Source organism: Salvelinus fontinalis, chromosome 7 (assembly GCF_029448725.1).
Source record: "Salvelinus fontinalis isolate EN_2023a chromosome 7, ASM2944872v1, whole genome shotgun sequence".
NCBI classification, from domain to species: Eukaryota; Metazoa; Chordata; class Actinopteri; order Salmoniformes; family Salmonidae; genus Salvelinus; species Salvelinus fontinalis.
In genome coordinates, this window is record NC_074671.1 from 1,067,857 (window position 1) to 1,085,504 (window position 17,648).

Genomic DNA, 17,648 nt, shown 5'->3' on the forward strand with positions numbered 1-17,648 from the left:
CACACCCTACAACCCACACCCTACAACCCACACCTACAACCCACCTCTACAACCCACACCCTACAACCCACCCCTACAATCCACACCCCACAACCCACACTCTACAACCCACACCTACAACACACACCCTACAACCCACACTCTACAACCCACACCTACAACACACACCCTACAACCCACACCCTACAACCCACACCCTACAACCCACACCCTACAACCCACCTCTACAACCCACACCTCAACCCTACAACCCACACCCTACAACCCACACCCCACAACCCACACTCTACAACCCACACCCTACAACCCTACAACCCACACCCCACAACCCACACTCTACAACCCACACTCTACAACCCACCTCTACAACCCACACCTCAACCCTACAACCCACACCCTACAACCCACACCCCACAACCCACACCCTACAACCCACACCTACAACACACACCCTACAACCCACACCCTACAACCCACACCTCTACAACCCACCTCTACAACCCACACCTACAACCCACACCTCAACCCTACAACCCACATCCTACAACCCACACCCTACAACCCACACCTCTACAACCCACCTCTACAACCCACACCTACAACCCACACCTCAACCCTACAACCCACACCCTACAACCCACACCCTACAACCCACACCCTACAACCCACACCTCTACAACCCACACCTCTACAACCCACACCTCAACCCTACAACCCACACCCTACAACCCACACCTACAACCCACACCTACAACCCACTGACACAATATTTAATCAATCTGACTGATGGATTGTGTTATGCAGTAAGCAGGCTCAGGTGTATAATTGTAGCTCCTTTCACCTTCAAATAATAGACAGAAGGGCCGACCATGGAGAATAGTATGACACTCCATTATTTATATCTATATAACTACGCTATGTTGTTTGTCCTCGTGTTCGTGTGAATGGGCATGTTTTTCAGTACTCTGCAGCCACTTAGTGTGGACACCAGGTGAGGCCACAGACATGCTTACTTACTTACTTTATTGTCCCCATGGGGAAATTTTGTTGCAGTGCCATGTACACATTTAAAGTGGCGTTAAATACAAAACAAGATTGACAATACAACTTTCAATAACAGTCACGCACCAATTAAAAAATAAAAATAAAATAATACACAGATTCCTGTTGAACACTGTCTCTTTAACTACCTTATCGTGTCAATAACATTCTCCCTCCCCCTCTCTAAATCCTCTAGGTTATATCAGCTGTGTTGGGGAACCCCTCCCCCTCTCTAAATCCTCTAGGTTATATCAGCTGTGTGGGGGAACCCCTCCCCCTCTCTAAATCCTCTAGGTTATATCAGCTGTGTTGGGGAACCCCTCCCCCTCTCTAAATCCTCTAGGTTATTTCAGCTGTGTTGGGGAACCCCTCCCCCTCTCTAAATCCTCTAGGTTATATCAGCTGTGTGGGGGAACCCCTCCCCCTCTCTAAATCCTCTAGGTTATATCAGCTGTGTGGGGGAACCCCTCCCCCTCTCTAAATCCTCTAGGTTATATCAGCTGTGTTGGGGAACCCCTCCCCCTCTCTAAATCCTCTAGGTTATATCAGCTGTGTGGGGGAACCCCTCCCCCTCTCTAAATCCTCTAGGTTATATCAGCTGTGTGGGGGAACCCCTCCCCCTCTCTAAATCCTCTAGGTTATATCAGCTGTGTGGGGGAACCCCTCCCCTTCTCCCCCTTCTGGATTGCCTGACCCAGAGAGGGTACAGCATGATCTGAGTTGAGAGGTCATTTGGTCGGGTATTCTTCTTCTTCGTGTGTCTTTCTGGCAGACTAGACGGTTTGTTGCATATTGTTACATTATACATTTGTTCGGGAAAAAAGGAAATTGCACCACCCTTTAACCCTATATACACAGAGGACAAAACATTAAGAACACCTGCTCTTTCCATGACATAGACTGACCTGGTCAATCCGGGTGAAAACTAGGATCCCTTATTGATGTCGCTTGTTAAATCCACTTCAACTCAGTGTAGATGAAGGGGAGGAGACGGGTTAAAGAAGGATTTTTAAGCCTTGAGTCAATTGAGCCATGGATTGTGTATGTGTTCCATTCATGGGCACGACGAAATATTGAAGTGCCTTTGAACGAGGTATGGTAGTAGGTTCCAGGCGCGCTGGTTTGTGTCAAGAACTGTAAAACTGCTGGCTTTTTCCACACTCAACAGTTTCCTGTGTGTATCGAGAATGGTCCACCACCCAAAGGACATCCAGCTAACTTGACACAACTGTGGGAAGCATTGTAGTCAACATGGGCCAGCATCCCTGTGGAACGCTTTCAACACCTTGTAGAGTCCACTCCCCAACAAATTGAGGCTGTTCTGTGGGCGGGGAGGGCTAATCCATTTTAGCCCTATTATAAAATGGATTTTTTTTTAAATTTAGTAATCTACACACAATAAATACCCATAATGACAAAACGATAACAGGTTTTAAGAATGTTTGGAAGTTTATTAAAAAAATACCTTATTTACATGAGCATTCAGACCCATTGCTTTGTGATTCAAAATTGAGCTCAGGTGCATCCTGTTTCCAATGATCATCCTTGAGATGTTTCTACAACTTGATTGGAGTCCACCTGTGGTAAATTCAATTGGTTGGACATGATTTAGAAAGGCACACACCTGTCTATATAAGGTCCCACAGTTTCCAGTGCATGTCAGAGTAAAAACCAAGCCAGGAGGTCGAGGGAATTATCCGTCGAGCTCCGAGACAGGATTGTGTCGAGGCACAGATCTGGGGAAGGGTACTAAAACATGTCTGTAGCATTGAAGGGCCCCAAGAACACAGTGGCCTCCATCAATCTTAAATTAAACACGTTTGGAACTACTAAGACTCTTCCTGGAGCTGGGGAGAAGGGCCTTGGTCAGGGAGGTGACCAAAAACCCGATGGTCACTCTGACAGAGCTCCAAAGATCGTCTGTGGAGATGGGAGAACTTTCCAGAAGGACAACCATCTCTGCAGCCCTCCACCAATCAGGCCTTTATGTTGGAGTGGCTAGACGGAAGCCACTCGTCAGTAAAAGGCACATGACAGCTCTCTTGTCATTTGCTAAAAGGCACCTAAAGACTCTCAGACCATGAGAAACAATATCGTCTGGTCTGATGAAACCAAGATTGAACTCTTTGGTCTGAAGGCCAAGCGTCACGTCTGGAGGAAACCTGGCACCATCCCTACGGTGAAGCATGGTGGTGGCGGCATCATGCTGTGGGGATGTTTTTCAGTGGCAGAGACTGGGAGACTAGTCAGGATCGAGGGAAAGATGAATTGGAGCAAAGTACAGCAAGATCCTTGATGAAAACCTGCTCCAGAGCGCTCCGGACCTCAGACTGAGGCGAAGGTTCACCTTCCAACAGGACAACGACCCTAAGCACACAGCCAAGACAAAGCAGGAGTGACTTTGAGACTAGTCTCTTAATGTCCTTGAGTAGCCCAACCAGAGCCCGGACTTGAACCCGATCAAACATCTCTGGAGAGACCTGAAAATAGCTGTGCAGCGACGCCCCCCATCCAACCTGACAGAGCTTGAGAGGATCTGCAAAGAAGAATGGGAGAAACTCCACAAATACATGTATGCCAAGCTTGTAGCGTCATACCCAAGAAGACTTGAGGTTGTAATCGCTGCCAAAGGTACTTCAACAAAGTATTGAGTAAAGAGTCTGAATATTTATTTAAATGTTTCAGTTTATGTTATACATTTGCAAAAAATGTAAACGTTTTGCTTTCTCATTATGGTGTAGTGTGTGTAGATTGAGGATTTGAAAAATATATATATTTTAGAATAAGGCTGTAACGTAACAAAATGTGGAAATAGTCAAGGGGTCTGAATACTTTCCAAATGCACTCTATGTATATAACGTTAGATGTTTTATATTTTATTAAGTGCCTTAATGTGTTTGGACCCCAGGAATGGGGATCCCTAATAATTACAAATACTGGGCTGTACGCACAACCCTCTGTAACACCTCTCGGTTGGATGCCGAGCAGTTGCAATCCCAGCCGGTGATCCAACCGGTCAGGATGCTCTCGGTGGTGCAGCTGTAGTACTTTTTGAGGATCTAAGGGATCCATGCCAAATCTTTTCAGTCTCCTGAGGGGGAATAGGTTTTGTCGTGCCCTCTTCACGACTGTCTTGGTGTGTTTGGACCATGATAGTTTGTTGGGGATGTGGACACCAAGGAACTTGAAACTCTCGATCAGCTCCACTACAGCCCCGTCAATGAGAATGGGGTCGTGTTCGGTCCTCCTTTTCCTGTAGTCCACAATCATCTCCTTAGTCTTGGTTACTTTGAGGGAGAGGTTGTTATTCTGGCACCACCCGGCCAGGTCTCTGACCTCCTCCCTATAGGCTGTCTCATCGTTGCCAGGTCTCTGTTCTCCTTCCTATAGGCTGTCTCATCGTTGTCAGTGATGAGGCCTACCACTGTTGCGTTGTCAGCATGACGGTGGTGTTGAAGTCATGTGCGGCCACACAGAAGTGGGCGAACAGGGAGTACAGGAGGGGACTGAGCACGCACCCCTGAGGGGCCCCTGTGTTGAGGGTCAGCCGGGTGGATGTGTTGTTGCCTACCCTTACCACCTGGGGGCGGCCCGTCAGGAAGTCCAGGATCCAGTTGCAGAGGGAGGTGTTTAGTCCCAGGGTCCTTAGCTTAGTGATGAGCGCTAAGCTGTAGTCAATGAACAGCGTTCTCACATAGGTGTTCCTGTTGTCCAGGTGGGGAAGGGCAGTGTGGAGTGCAATAGAGATTGTGTCATCTGTGGATCTGTTGGGTCAGTTTGCGAATTGGAGTGGGTTCAGGGTGTCTGGGATGATAGTATTGATGTGAGCCATGACCAGCCTTTCAAAGCATTCCATGGCTACAGATGTGAGTGCTACGAGGTGATAGTCATTTAGACAGGTTACCTTGGCGTTCGTGGGCACAGGGACTATGGTGGTCTGCTTGAAACATGGAGATATTATAGATTGGGTCAGGGAAAGGTTGAAAAAGACACTTGCCCGTTGGTCAGCGTATGCTGTGAGTGCGCGTCCTGGTCATCTTGGTCAGCGTATGCTGTGAGTGCGCGTCCTGGTCATCTTGGTCAGCGTATGCTGTGAGTGCGCGTCCTGGTCATCTTGGTCAGCGTATGCTGTGAGTGCGCGTCCTGGTCATCTTGGTCAGCGTATGCTGTGAGTGCGCGTCCTGGTCATCTTGGTCAGCGTATGCTGTGAGTGCGCGTCCTGGTCATCTTGGTCAGCGTATGCTGTGAGTGCGCATCCTGGTCATCTGAAAATGCCACCCTGGAGCCCCTCCTGGGTGCATGTTTCGATTCTTGCCCTAGCACTACACAGCTGATTCAAATAAAGACATTCATCATCAAGCTAGGGCAAAAACCAAAATGTTCATCAAACGGGGGCCCCGGTACAGAGTTTGGGAAACACTGTATTAGCAGACCACACGAAGAGGCAGAGGTCTGTATCACCTCTTTAAGCTGCATGGCTGGGCTCTATATAGTAGCAGACCCCTGTATCACCTCTTTAATAAGCTGCATGGCTGGGCTCTATATATTAGCAGACCACTGTATCACCTCTTTAAGCTGCATGGCTGGGCTCTATATATTAGCAGACCCCTGTATCACCTCTTTAATAAGCTGCATGGCTGGGCTCTATATATTAGCAGACCTCTGTATCACCTCTTTAATAAGCTGCATGGCTGGGCTCTATATATTAGCAGACCCCTGTATCACCTCTTTAAGCTGCATGGCTGGGCTCTATATATTAGCAGACCTCTGTATCACCTCTTTAATAAGCTGCATGGCTGGGCTCTATATATTAGCAGACCTCTGTATCACCTCTTTAATAAGCTGCATGGCTGGGCTCTATATATTAGCAGACCCCTGTATCACCTCTTTAATAAGCTGCATGGCTGGGCTCTATATATTAGCAGACCTCTGTATCACCTCTTTAATAAGCTGCATGGCTGGGCTCTATATATTAGCAGACCCCTGTATCACCTCTTTAATAAGCTGCATGGCTGGGCTCTATATATTAGCAGACCTCTGTATCACCTCTTTAATAAGCTGCATGGCTGGGCTCTATATATTAGCAGACCCCTGTATCACCTCTTTAATAAGCTGCATGGCTGGGCTCTATATAGTAGCAGACCCCTGTATCACCTCTTTAATAAGCTGCATGGCTGGGCTCTATATATTAGCAGACCTCTGTATCACCTCTTTAATAAGCTGCATGGCTGGGCTCTATATATTAGCAGACCTCTGTATCCCCTCTTTAATAAGCTGCATGGCTGGGCTCTATATATTAGCAGACCCCTGTATCACCTCTTTAATAAGCTGCATGGCTGGGCTCTATATATTAGCAGACCTCTGTATCACCTCTTTAATAAGCTGCATGGCTGGGCTCTATATATTAGCAGACCTCTGTATCACCTCTTTAATAAGCTGCATGGCTGGGCTCTATATATTAGCAGACCCCTGTATCACCTCTTTAATAAGCTGCATGGCTGGGCTCTATATATTAGCAGACCTCTGTATCACCTCTTTAATAAGCTGCATGGCTGGGCTCTATATATTAGCAGACCCCTGTATCACCTCTTTAATAAGCTGCATGGCTGGGCTCTATATATTAGCAGACCTCTGTATCACCTCTTTAATAAGCTGCATGGCTGGGCTCTATATATTAGCAGACCCCTGTATCACCTCTTTAATAAGCTGCATGGCTGGGCTCTATATAGTAGCAGACCCCTGTATCACCTCTTTAATAAGCTGCATGGCTGGGCTCTATATATTAGCAGACCTCTGTATCACCTCTTTAATAAGCTGCATGGCTGGGCTCTATATAGTAGCAGACCCCTGTATCACCTCTTTAATAAGCTGCATGGCTGGGCTCTATATATTAGCAGACCTCTGTATCACCTCTTTAATAAGCTGCATGGCTGGGCTCTATATAGTAGCAGACCCCTGTATCACCTCTTTAATAAGCTGCATGGCTGGGCTCTATATATTAGCAGACCCCTGTATCACCTCTTTAATAAGCTGCATGGCTGGGCTCTATATATTAGCAGACCCCTGTATCACCTCTTTAATAAGCTGCATGGCTGGGCTCTATATAGTAGCAGACCCCTGTACCACTTCTTTAATAAGCTGCATGGCTGGGCTCTATATAGTAGCAGACCCCTGTACCACCTCTTTAATAAGCTGCATGGCTGGGCTCTATATATTAGCAGACCTCTGTATCACCTCTTTAAGCTGCATGGCTGGGCTCTATATATTAGCAGACCTCTGTATCACCTCTTTAAGCTGCATGGCTGGGATCTATATATTAGCAGACCCCTGTATCACCTCTTTAATAAGCTGCATGGCTGGGCTCTATATAGTAGCAGACCCCTGTATCACCTCTTTAATAAGCTGCATGGCTGGGATCTATATATTAGCAGACCCCTGTATCACCTCTTTAATAAGCTGCATGGCTGGGATCTATATATTAGCAGACCCCTGTATCACCTCTTTAATAACCTGCATGGCTGGGATCTATATATTAGCAGACCCCTGTATCACCTCTTTAATAAGCTGCATGGCTGGGCTCTATATAGTAGCAGACCCCTGTATCACCTCTTTAATAAGCTGCATGGCTGGGCTCTATATGATGCCGTTAAAGCTGCAATATCTAACTTTTTGGGCGACCTGACCAAATTCACATAGAAATGTGAGTTATAGATCTGTCATTCTCATTGAAAGCAAGTCTAAGAAGTGGTAAATATGTTCTATGTGCTATTTCTATGCTTCTCATTCTTAAGTTTGGTTTTTGCCTCTTTTACTTTCGGTTTTGTGAACCATCTTCAAAAAGCTGAAAATACAATATTTTGGGTTGAAAATATATTTCAATGATTCTCTGTGGTTTAGACGGTATAATGATTCTCTGTGGTTTAGATGGTATAATGATTCTCTGTGGTTTATAATGATTCTCTGTGGTATAATGATTCTCTGTGGTATAATGATTCTCTGTGGTATAGATGGTATAATGATTCTCTGTGGTTTAGACGGTATAATGATTCTCTGTGGTTTAGACGGTATAATGATTCTCTGTGGTTTAGACGGTATAATGATTCTCTGTGGTATAATGATTCTCTGTGGTTTAGACGGTATAATGATTCTCTGTGGTTTAGACGGTATAATGATTCTCTGTGGTATAATGATTCTCTGTGGTATAATGATTCTCTGTGGTTTAGACGGTATAATGATTCTCTGTGGTTTAGACGGTATAATGATTCTCTGTGGTTTAGATGGTATAATGATTCTCTGTGGTTTAGACGGTATAATGATTCTCTGTGGTTTAGACGGTATAATGATTCTCTGTGGTATAATGATTCTCTGTGGTTTAGACGGTATAATGATTCTCTGTGGTTTAGATGGTATAATGATTCTCTGTGGTTTAGACGGTATAATGATTCTCTGTGGTATAATGATTCTCTGTGGTTTAGATGGTATAATGATTCTCTGTGGTTTAGACGGTATAATGATTCTCTGTGGTTTAGACGGTATAATGATTCTCTGTGGTATAATGATTCTCTGTGGTTTAGACGGTATAATGATTCTCTGTGGTTTAGATGGTATAATGATTCTCTGTGGTTTAGACGGTATAATGATTCTCTGTGGTATAATGATTCTCTGTGGTTTAATGATTCTCTGTGGTTTAGACGGTATAATGATTCTCTGTGGTATAATGATTCTCTGTGGTTTAATGATTCTCTGTGGTTTAGACGGTATAATGATTCTCTGTGGTATAATGATTCTCTGTGGTTTAGACGGTATAATGATTCTCTGTGGTATAATGATTCTCTGTGGTTTAGACGGTATAATGATTCTCTGTGGTATAATGATTCTCTGTGGTTTAGACGGTATAATGATTCTCTGTGGTATAATGATTCTCTGTGGTTTAGACGGTATAATGATTCTCTGTGGTATAATGATTCTCTGTGGTTTAGACGGTATAATGATTCTCTGTGGTATAATGATTCTCTGTGGTTTAGACGGTATAATGATTCTCTGTGGTATAATGATTCTCTGTGGTTTAGACGGTATAATGATTCTCTGTGGTTTAGATGGTATAATGATTCTCTGTGGTTTAGACGGTATAATGATTCTCTGTGGTTTAGACGGTATAATGATTCTCTGTGGTATAATGATTCTCTGTGGTATAATGATTCTCTGTGGTTTAGACGGTATAATGATTCTCTGTGGTTTAGACGGTATAATGATTCTCTGTGGTATAATGATTCTCTGTGGTATAATGATTCTCTGTGGTATAATGATTCTCTGTGGTATAGACGGTATAATGATTCTCTGTGGTTTAGACGGTATAATGATTCTCTGTGGTTTAGACGGTATAATGATTCTCTGTGGTATAATGATTCTCTGTGGTATAATGATTCTCTGTGGTATAATGATTCTCTGTGGTATAATGATTCTCTGTGGTTTAGACGGTATAATGATTCTCTGTGGTTTAGACGGTATAATGATTCTCTGTGGTATAATGATTCTCTGTGGTATAATGATTCTCTGTGGTATAATGATTCTCTGTGGTTTAGACGGTATAATGATTCTCTGTGGTATAATGATTCTCTGTGGTTTAGATGGTATAATGATTCTCTGTGGTTTAGATGGTATAATGATTCTCTGTGGTTTAGACGGTATAATGATTCTCTGTGGTTTAGATGGTATAATGATTCTCTGTGGTTTAGATGGTACAATGATTCTCTGTGGTTTAGACGGTATAATGATTCTCTGTGGTTTAGACGGTATAATGATTCTCTGTGGTTTAGATGGTATAATGATTCTCTGTGGTTTAGATGGTATAATGATTCTCTGTGGTTTAGACGGTATAATGATTCTCTGTGGTTTATAATGATTCTCTGTGGTTTAGACGGTATAATGATTCTCTGTGGTATAATGATTCTCTGTGGTTTAGACGGTATAATGATTCTCTGTGGTATAATGATTCTCTGTGGTTTAGACGGTATAATGATTCTCTGTGGTATAATGATTCTCTGTGGTTTAGACGGTATAATGATTCTCTGTGGTTTAGATGGTATAATGATTCTCTGTGGTTTAGACGGTATAATGATTCTCTGTGGTTTAGACGGTATAATGATTCTCTGTGGTTTAGACGGTATAATGATTCTCTGTGGTTTAGACGGTATAATGATTCTCTGTGGTATAATGATTCTCTGTGGTTTAGATGGTATAATGATTCTCTGTGGTTTAGACGGTATAATGATTCTCTGTGGTTTAGACGGTATAATGATTCTCTGTGGTATAATGATTCTCTGTGGTATAATGATTCTCTGTGGTTTAGACGGTATAATGATTCTCTGTGGTTTAGACGGTATAATGATTCTCTGTGGTTTAGACGGTATAATGATTCTCTGTGGTATAATGATTCTCTGTGGTTTAGACGGTATAATGATTCTCTGTGGTATAATGATTCTCTGTGGTTTAGATGGTAAAATGATTCTCTGTGGTATAATGATTCTCTGTGGTTTAATGATTCTCTGTGGTTTAGACGGTATAATGATTCTCTGTGGTTTAGACGGTATAATGATTCTCTGTGGTTTAGACGGTATAATGATTCTCTGTGGTATAATGATTCTCTGTGGTTTAGACGGTATAATGATTCTCTGTGGTATAATGATTCTCTGTGATTTAGACGGTATAATGATTCTCTGTGGTATAATGATTCTCTGTGGTTTAGACGGTATAATGATTCTCTGTGGTATAGACGGTATAATGATTCTCTGTGGTATAATGATTCTCTGTGGTTTAGATGGTATAATGATTCTCTGTGGTTTAGACGGTATAATGATTCTCTGTGGTATAATGATTCTCTGTGGTTTAGGTGGTATAATGATTCTCTGTGGTTTAGACGGTATAATGATTCTCTGTGGTATAATGATTCTCTGTGGTTTAGATGGTATAATGATTCTCTGTGGTTTAGATGGTATAATGATTCTCTGTGGTTTAGATGGTATAATGATTCTCTGTGGTTTAGATGGTATAATGATTCTCTGTGGTTTAGATGGTATAATGATTCTCTGTGGTTTAGATGGTATAATGATTCTCTGTGGTTTAGATGGTATAGTCTGCTTGTTTTATCACAAACTGACATCAGGAGATCTATTAGAATATTAGCAACCAGGAAATGGTGGGGCGGTTTCTGTATAGTGCACCTTTAAAAGACTGTCTGGTTGTGTCCTTGGCTGACTTCAAGGGCCTCATTGATACACTGAATACCTTCAGGTGTCTCACTGATACACTGAATACCTTCAGGGGCCTCACTGATACACTGAATACCTTCAGGGGCCTCACTGATACACTGAATACCTTCAAGGGTCTCACTGATACACTGAATACCTTCAGGGGCCTCACTGATACACTGAATACCTTCAGGGGCCTCACTGATACACTGAATACCTTCAGGGGACTCACTGATACACTGAATACCTTCAGGGGCCTCACTGATTCCCTAGAATACCTTCAGGGGCCTCACTGATACACTGAATACCTTCAGGGGTCTCACTGATACACTGAATACCTTCAGGGGCCTCACTGATACACTGAATACCTTCAGGGGCCTCACTGATACACTGAATACCTTCAGGGGTCTCACTGATACACTGAATACCTTCAGGGGCCTCACTGATACACTGAATACATTCAGGGTCCTCACTGATACACTGAATACCTTCAAGGCTGATACACTGAATACCTTCAGGGCTGATACACTGAATACCTTCAGGGCTGATACACTGAATACCTTCAGGGCTGATACACTGAATACCTTCAGGGGCCTCACTGATACACTGAATACCTTCAGGGGCCTCACTGATACACTGAATACCTTCAGGGGCCTCACTGATACACTGAATACCTTCAGGGTCCTCACTGATACACTGAATACCGTCAGGGGCCTCACTGATACACTGAATACCTTCAGGGCTGATACATTGAATACCTTCAGGGGGTCTTGGCTGCTTTCAGGGGTCTCACTGATGACTGGCAACCTGAGATGCAATTTATCAGGTTCAATGGTTTCTTTGTTCCCTCGCTGTGCGTCTCTGTCTCTCTGTCTCTGTCTCTCTCTCTCTCTCTCTCTCTGTCTCTCTGTCTCTGTCTCTGTCTCTGTCTCAACAAGCAGTTCTTTATCACAGTTGTTGCTCAGTCATAAGTCAATAAAAACTGTGAAAGTAAAACAAATCTCTACCACCCTATTCCACAGGATGTTCCACTCTGTATGGAAGCAGTGCTGTACTGTAGGCTACAGTAAACTAGCAACATTACAACATTTTACCAGTTTATAATTCACCCGTGTCAGTCTGCATTATGCCATTCCCACCTCAGAAGCGCACCTTTTGAAGACACAGGCCTATGTTTTCCTTCTGATTAGTGGTCCGCCTTGACAGACCCGTAATTTACTAACCGCACATTTAAAACCCAGAAGAAGAAAAGAAATCGGTAGGTTTGAATGTGTGTTTAATACAGTGCGGTGTCCCTTTAAAACTTCTGACAAAAAGCCCATATGATCCCTGAGCTCCAATCACCAATTCCTTCTGCAAAAGCAGCCTCTGCATTTTTGTCTGTCTGAATGCTAGGAAGACGAAAAAAGATTGAGGAGAAGAAGAAACTGAAGAAATGTGAAAATCCAACGAACATTTTCATGGCCAACGGAAGTCGATGCATAAGGAGTTATATTGGGACTCCTTTTTGCCTCGAAACCTCGGATCAAAATGGTACAGTAGAGCGCTGCGTTTGTATCATTTTTTTGCTCCCTTCTTGATCTCTTCCACATTTGAGCTACTTAGCTAGGCTGATAACTTGCCTTACACTAGTTCTGTCCCGCACTGTTTGTTGCATCATTTGTCATTTATGCTACTTCTTGCATTTACTTCTTCGTGGTAAAGTTTGCAACTTGCATGGAACTCAAGTTGACATTTGGAGCTGTTACAATAATGTAATGGCTACGATAGCTACATTGTTGCATAGAAAGAGTTAAATTCTTTAATATCGGGATGTCTCGGCAAGGATCAGATCGTGACGGGTGAATATTTACATACGGGGAGAGTGAAACTAACGGGCCACTATGGAAAAAAACAAACATCTGGCTGTATTAAAACACGTTTACTTCATCATTTATATTACATACACCAGCAGCCTACAGTAAACAATACAGCAACAATGTAGCTAAACGCGCTGTCTGCAGGTTATGACATGGTAACGTTGTGGTCTCTGTAAGTTGCCGGTGATTCTCGTCTGAACTTCAATACAAGACAGCTGCGTACTGGCTGTCCCTGATAAATGAGCATAAAGCTTAATGTTACATCCTTGAGACACTGCCCACCCCAAACCCCACCATTCTCCTCTCGCCACGGTCACAAATATCACAGATTTGCTTAAAATGCAAGATCACTGATTCTGCCAGCCAGGTCACGGTGATACAAGTCAGTATTCGACGTCCTTCCGTGTCGGGGAGATGTTGGGAGATGACGTAGAAACCGGACACTAGGGGCAACAGCGAACGCTTTAACCTTCTGATGGGATTTGGTTTTGCTAGTGTGTTGTGGTTTGGGATTGCAGATGATAAAAAGTTGTTTTAGAGATTTTTGTTTTAAACCTACCCCAAACCTTAACCCGTACCTTACCTTAATTCGTAGCTAATGCCTAACCTTAAGATTTCGGTATTAATGCAATACTTAACCCTAACGTTAAACATTCTGATTTAATCATTTAACAATAAACAATTCAACATTTTGATTTTAGCAACAACTTCAAAAATGTGATGTTTGCAAAACATGGATGAACGTCTAATTCTAACGCGAGACTGTGAGCGCTAGTTGGATTCTGCCAGGCCCTGAAATTATTTCCTTTCTGAGATCAAATAGCCGATATTTCATACAGTTGGTTTGCAGTAGTTTGTTCGCACCAGTGAATATTTTATATGTTGGAGTAGTATGCTAAAGTTGGTCATCATTGAAGTTTTAAATGACTATATTCTAATGTCTGAGGGGTCAGATAGAGATAAGTATTCGTCATAATAATAACATCGTAATTAACCTAATTGAAATATGTATATTTCTAGTCAAACCATATGTCACATAAGAAGCAACCCTGTGTTGCTTTTATTACCCTTGATTTCAGCTGAAGACCCTGAGAGAATGCGATAAGAGGGAGAGGCAGGGTGAGAGAGACACAGAGGGAGAGGTGGAGAGGCAGGGTGAGAGAGAGCGAGGCAGGGTGAGAGAGACACAGAGGGAGAGGTGGAGGCAGGGTGAGAGAGACACAGAGGGAGAGGTGGAGGCAGGGTGAGAGAGAGAGCAGAGTGAGAGAGGGATAGGCAGGGTGAGAGAGAGAGAGAGAGAGAGCAGAGTGAGAGAGAAACAGAGGGAGAGGTGGAGAGGCAGGGTGAGAGAGTGAGAGGCAGGGTGAGAGAGTGAGAGGCAAGGGAGAGCGAGGGGGGGGGAAAGGAGGAAAGAGAGGCAGGGAGAGCGAGATAAACAGGGAGAGAGAGAAAGAGAGATTAACACCGAGATAGAGAGAGCTGTGCTCGTGCAGACAGACCAGGGTAGATGGACTGCGGGGTCATGTTGGGATGCCTCATTACAGCAGCATGTGGCTTTGTGTGTAGAGAGGTGGAGGGAGACAGCAGTGGAGTTAGTAATCCCATGGTGCATCACATCTGGATGTAGAGGGAGGCTCTGCTGAATAATATCTGGGTCAGGTCAACGGGGTTAGCCCGTGCTCCCTTCCTGGTGCCGTTAGCCCGTGCTCCCTGGTGCCGTTAGCCCTTCCTGGTGCCGTTAGCCCTCCCTCCCTGGTGTCGTTAGCCCTCCCTCCCTGGTGTCGTTAGCCCTCCCTCCCTGGTGTTGTTAACCCTCCCTCCCTGGTGCCGTTAGCCCTCCCTCCCTGGTGTCGTTAGCCCTCCCTCCCTGGTGTTGTTAACCCTCCCTCCCTGGTGTTGTTAACCCTCCCTCCCTGGTGCCGTTAGCCCTCCCTCCCTGGTGTTGTTAGCCCTCCCTCCCTCCCTGGTGTTGTTAACCCTCCCTCCCTGGTGCCGTTAGCCCTCCCTCCCTGGTGTCGTTAGCCCTCCCTCCCTGGTGTTGTTAGCCCTCCCTCCCTGGTGTCGTTAGCCCTCCCTCCCTGGTGTTGTTAGCCCTCCCTCCCTGGTGTTGTTAGCCCTCCCTCCCTGGTGTTGTTAACCCTCCCTCCCTGGTGTTGTTAACCCTCCCTCCCTGGTGTTGTTAGCCCTCCCTCCCTCCCTGGTGTCGTTAGCCCTCCCTCCCTGGTGTCGTTAGCCCTCCCTCCCTCCCTGGTGTTGTTAGCCCTCCCTCCCTGGTGTTGTTAGCCCTCCCTCCCTGGTGTCGTTAGCCCTCCCTCCCTGGTGTTGTTAGCCCTCCCTCCCTGGTGTTGTTAGCCCTCCCTCCCTCCCTGGTGTTGTTAGCCCTCCCTCCCTGGTGTTGTTAGCCCTCCCTCCCTCCCTGGTGTTGTTAGCCCTCCCTCCCTCCCTGGTGTTGTTAGCCCTCCCTCCCTCCCTGGTGTTGTTAGCCCTCCCTCCCTCCCTGGTGTTGTTAGCCCTCCCTCCCTCCCTGGTGTTGTTAGCCCTCCCTCCCTCCCTGGTGTTGTTAGCCCTCCCTCCCTCCCTGGTGTTGTTAGCCCTCCCTCCCTCCCTGGTGCTGTTAGCCCTCCCTCCCTGGTGTTGTTAGCCCTCCCTCCCTGGTGTTGTTAGCCCTCCCTCCCTGGTGTTGTTAGCCCTCCCTCCCTGGTGTTGTTAGCCCTCCCTCCCTCCCTGGTGTTGTTAGCCCTCCCTCCCTGGTGTTGTTAGCCCTCCCTCCCTCCCTGGTGTTGTTAGCCCTCCCTCCCTGGTGTTGTTAGCCCTCCCTCCCTGGTGTCGTTAGCCCTCCCTCCCTGGTGCCGTTAGCCCTTCCTGGTGTTGTTAGCCCTCCCTCCCTCCCTGGTGTTGTTAACCCTCCCTCCCTGGTGCCGTTAGCCCTCCCTCCCTGGTGTCGTTAGCCCTCCCTCCCTGGTGTTGTTAGCCCTCCCTCCCTGGTGTTGTTAGCCCTCCCTCCCTGGTGTTGTTAGCCCTCCCTCCCTCCCTGGTGTTGTTAGCCCTCCCTCCCTCCCTGGTGTTGTTAGCCCTCCCTCCCTGGTGTTGTTAGCCCTCCCTCCCTCCCTGGTGTTGTTAGCCCTCCCTCCCTCCCTGGTGTTGTTAGCCCTCCCTCCCTGGTGTTGTTAGCCCTCCCTCCCTGGTGTTGTTAGCCCTCCCTCCCTGGTGTTGTTAGCCCTCCCTCCCTGGTGTTGTTAGCCCTCCCTCCCTGGTGCCGTTAGCCCTCCCTCCCTGGTGTTGTTAGCCCTCCCTCCCTGGTGTTGTTAGCCTTCCCTCCCTGGTGTTGTTAGCCCTCCCTCCCTCCCTGGTGTTGTTAGCCCTCCCTCCCTCCCTGGTGTTGTTAGCCCTCCCTCCCTGGTGTTGTTAGCCCTCCCTCCCTGGTGTTGTTAGCCCTCCCTCCCTGGTGTTGTTAGCCCTCCCTCCCTGGTGTTGTTAGCCCTCCCTCCCTGGTGCCGTTAGCCCTCCCTCCCTGGTGTTGTTAGCCCTCCCTCCCTCCCTGGTGTTGTTAGCCCTCCCTCCCTGGTGTTGTGAGCCCTCCCTCCCTCCCTGGTGTTGTGAGCCCTCCCTCCCTCCCTGGTGTTGTTAGCCCTCCCTCCCTCCCTGGTGTTGTTAGCCCTCCCTCCCTCCCTGGTGTCGTTAGCCCTCCCTCCCTGGTGTTGTTAGCCCTCCCTCCCTGGTGTTGTTAGCCCTCCCTCCCTGGTGTTGTTAGCAATCCCTCCCTGGTGTTGTTAGCCCTCCCTCCCTCCCTGGTGTTGTTAGCCCTCCCTCCCTGGTGCCGTTAGCCCTCCCTCCCTGGTGTTGTTAGCCCTCCCTCCCTCCCTGGTGGTGTTAGCCCTCCCTCCCTGGTGCCGTTAGCCCTCCCTCCCTCCCTGGTGTTGTTAGCCCTCCCTCCCTCCCTGGTGTTGTTAGCCCTCCCTCCCTCCCTGGTGTTGTTAGCCCTCCCTCCCTGGTGTTGTTAGCCCTCCCTCCCTGGTGTCGTTAGCCCTCCCTCCCTGGTGTTGTTAGCCCTCCCTCCCTCCCTGGTGTTGTTAACCCTCCCTCCCTGGTGTTGTTAGCCCTCCCTCCCTGGTGTCGTTAGCCCTCCCTCCCTCCCTGGTGTTGTTAGCCCTCCCTCCCTCCCTGGTGTTGTTAGCCCTCCCTCCCTCCCTGGTGTTGTTAGCCCTCCCTCCCTCCCTGGTGCCGTTAGCCCTCCCTCCCTGGTGCTGTTAGCCCTCCCTCCCTGGTGCCGTTAGCCCTCCCTCCCTGGTGTCGTTAGCCCTCCCTCCCTGGTGTTGTTAGCCCTCCCTCCCTGGTGTTGTTAGCCCTCCCTCCCTGGTGTTGTTAGCCCTCCCTCCCTGGTGTTGTTAGCCCTCCCTCCCTGGTGTTGTTAGCCCTCCCTCCCTGGTGTTGTTAGCCCTCCCTCCCTCCCTGGTGTTGTTAGCCCTCCCTCCCTGGTGTCGTTAGCCCTCCCTCCCTGGTG

At 46.7% G+C, this 17,648-nt stretch overlaps 1 protein-coding gene across 1 annotated transcript in view; it reads left to right on the forward strand.

The window, feature by feature from the left end:
* The first annotated feature begins 12,631 nt into the window (after positions 1–12,631).
* zbtb47b (zinc finger and BTB domain containing 47b) overlaps positions 12,632–17,648 on the forward strand; it is a 129,283-nt gene continuing 124,266 nt past the window's right edge. The window contains 1 exon segment of the mRNA XM_055928151.1: positions 12,632–12,821. Coding sequence (XP_055784126.1) covers positions 12,819–12,821 — 3 coding nt within the window. The 5' untranslated portion in view covers positions 12,632–12,818.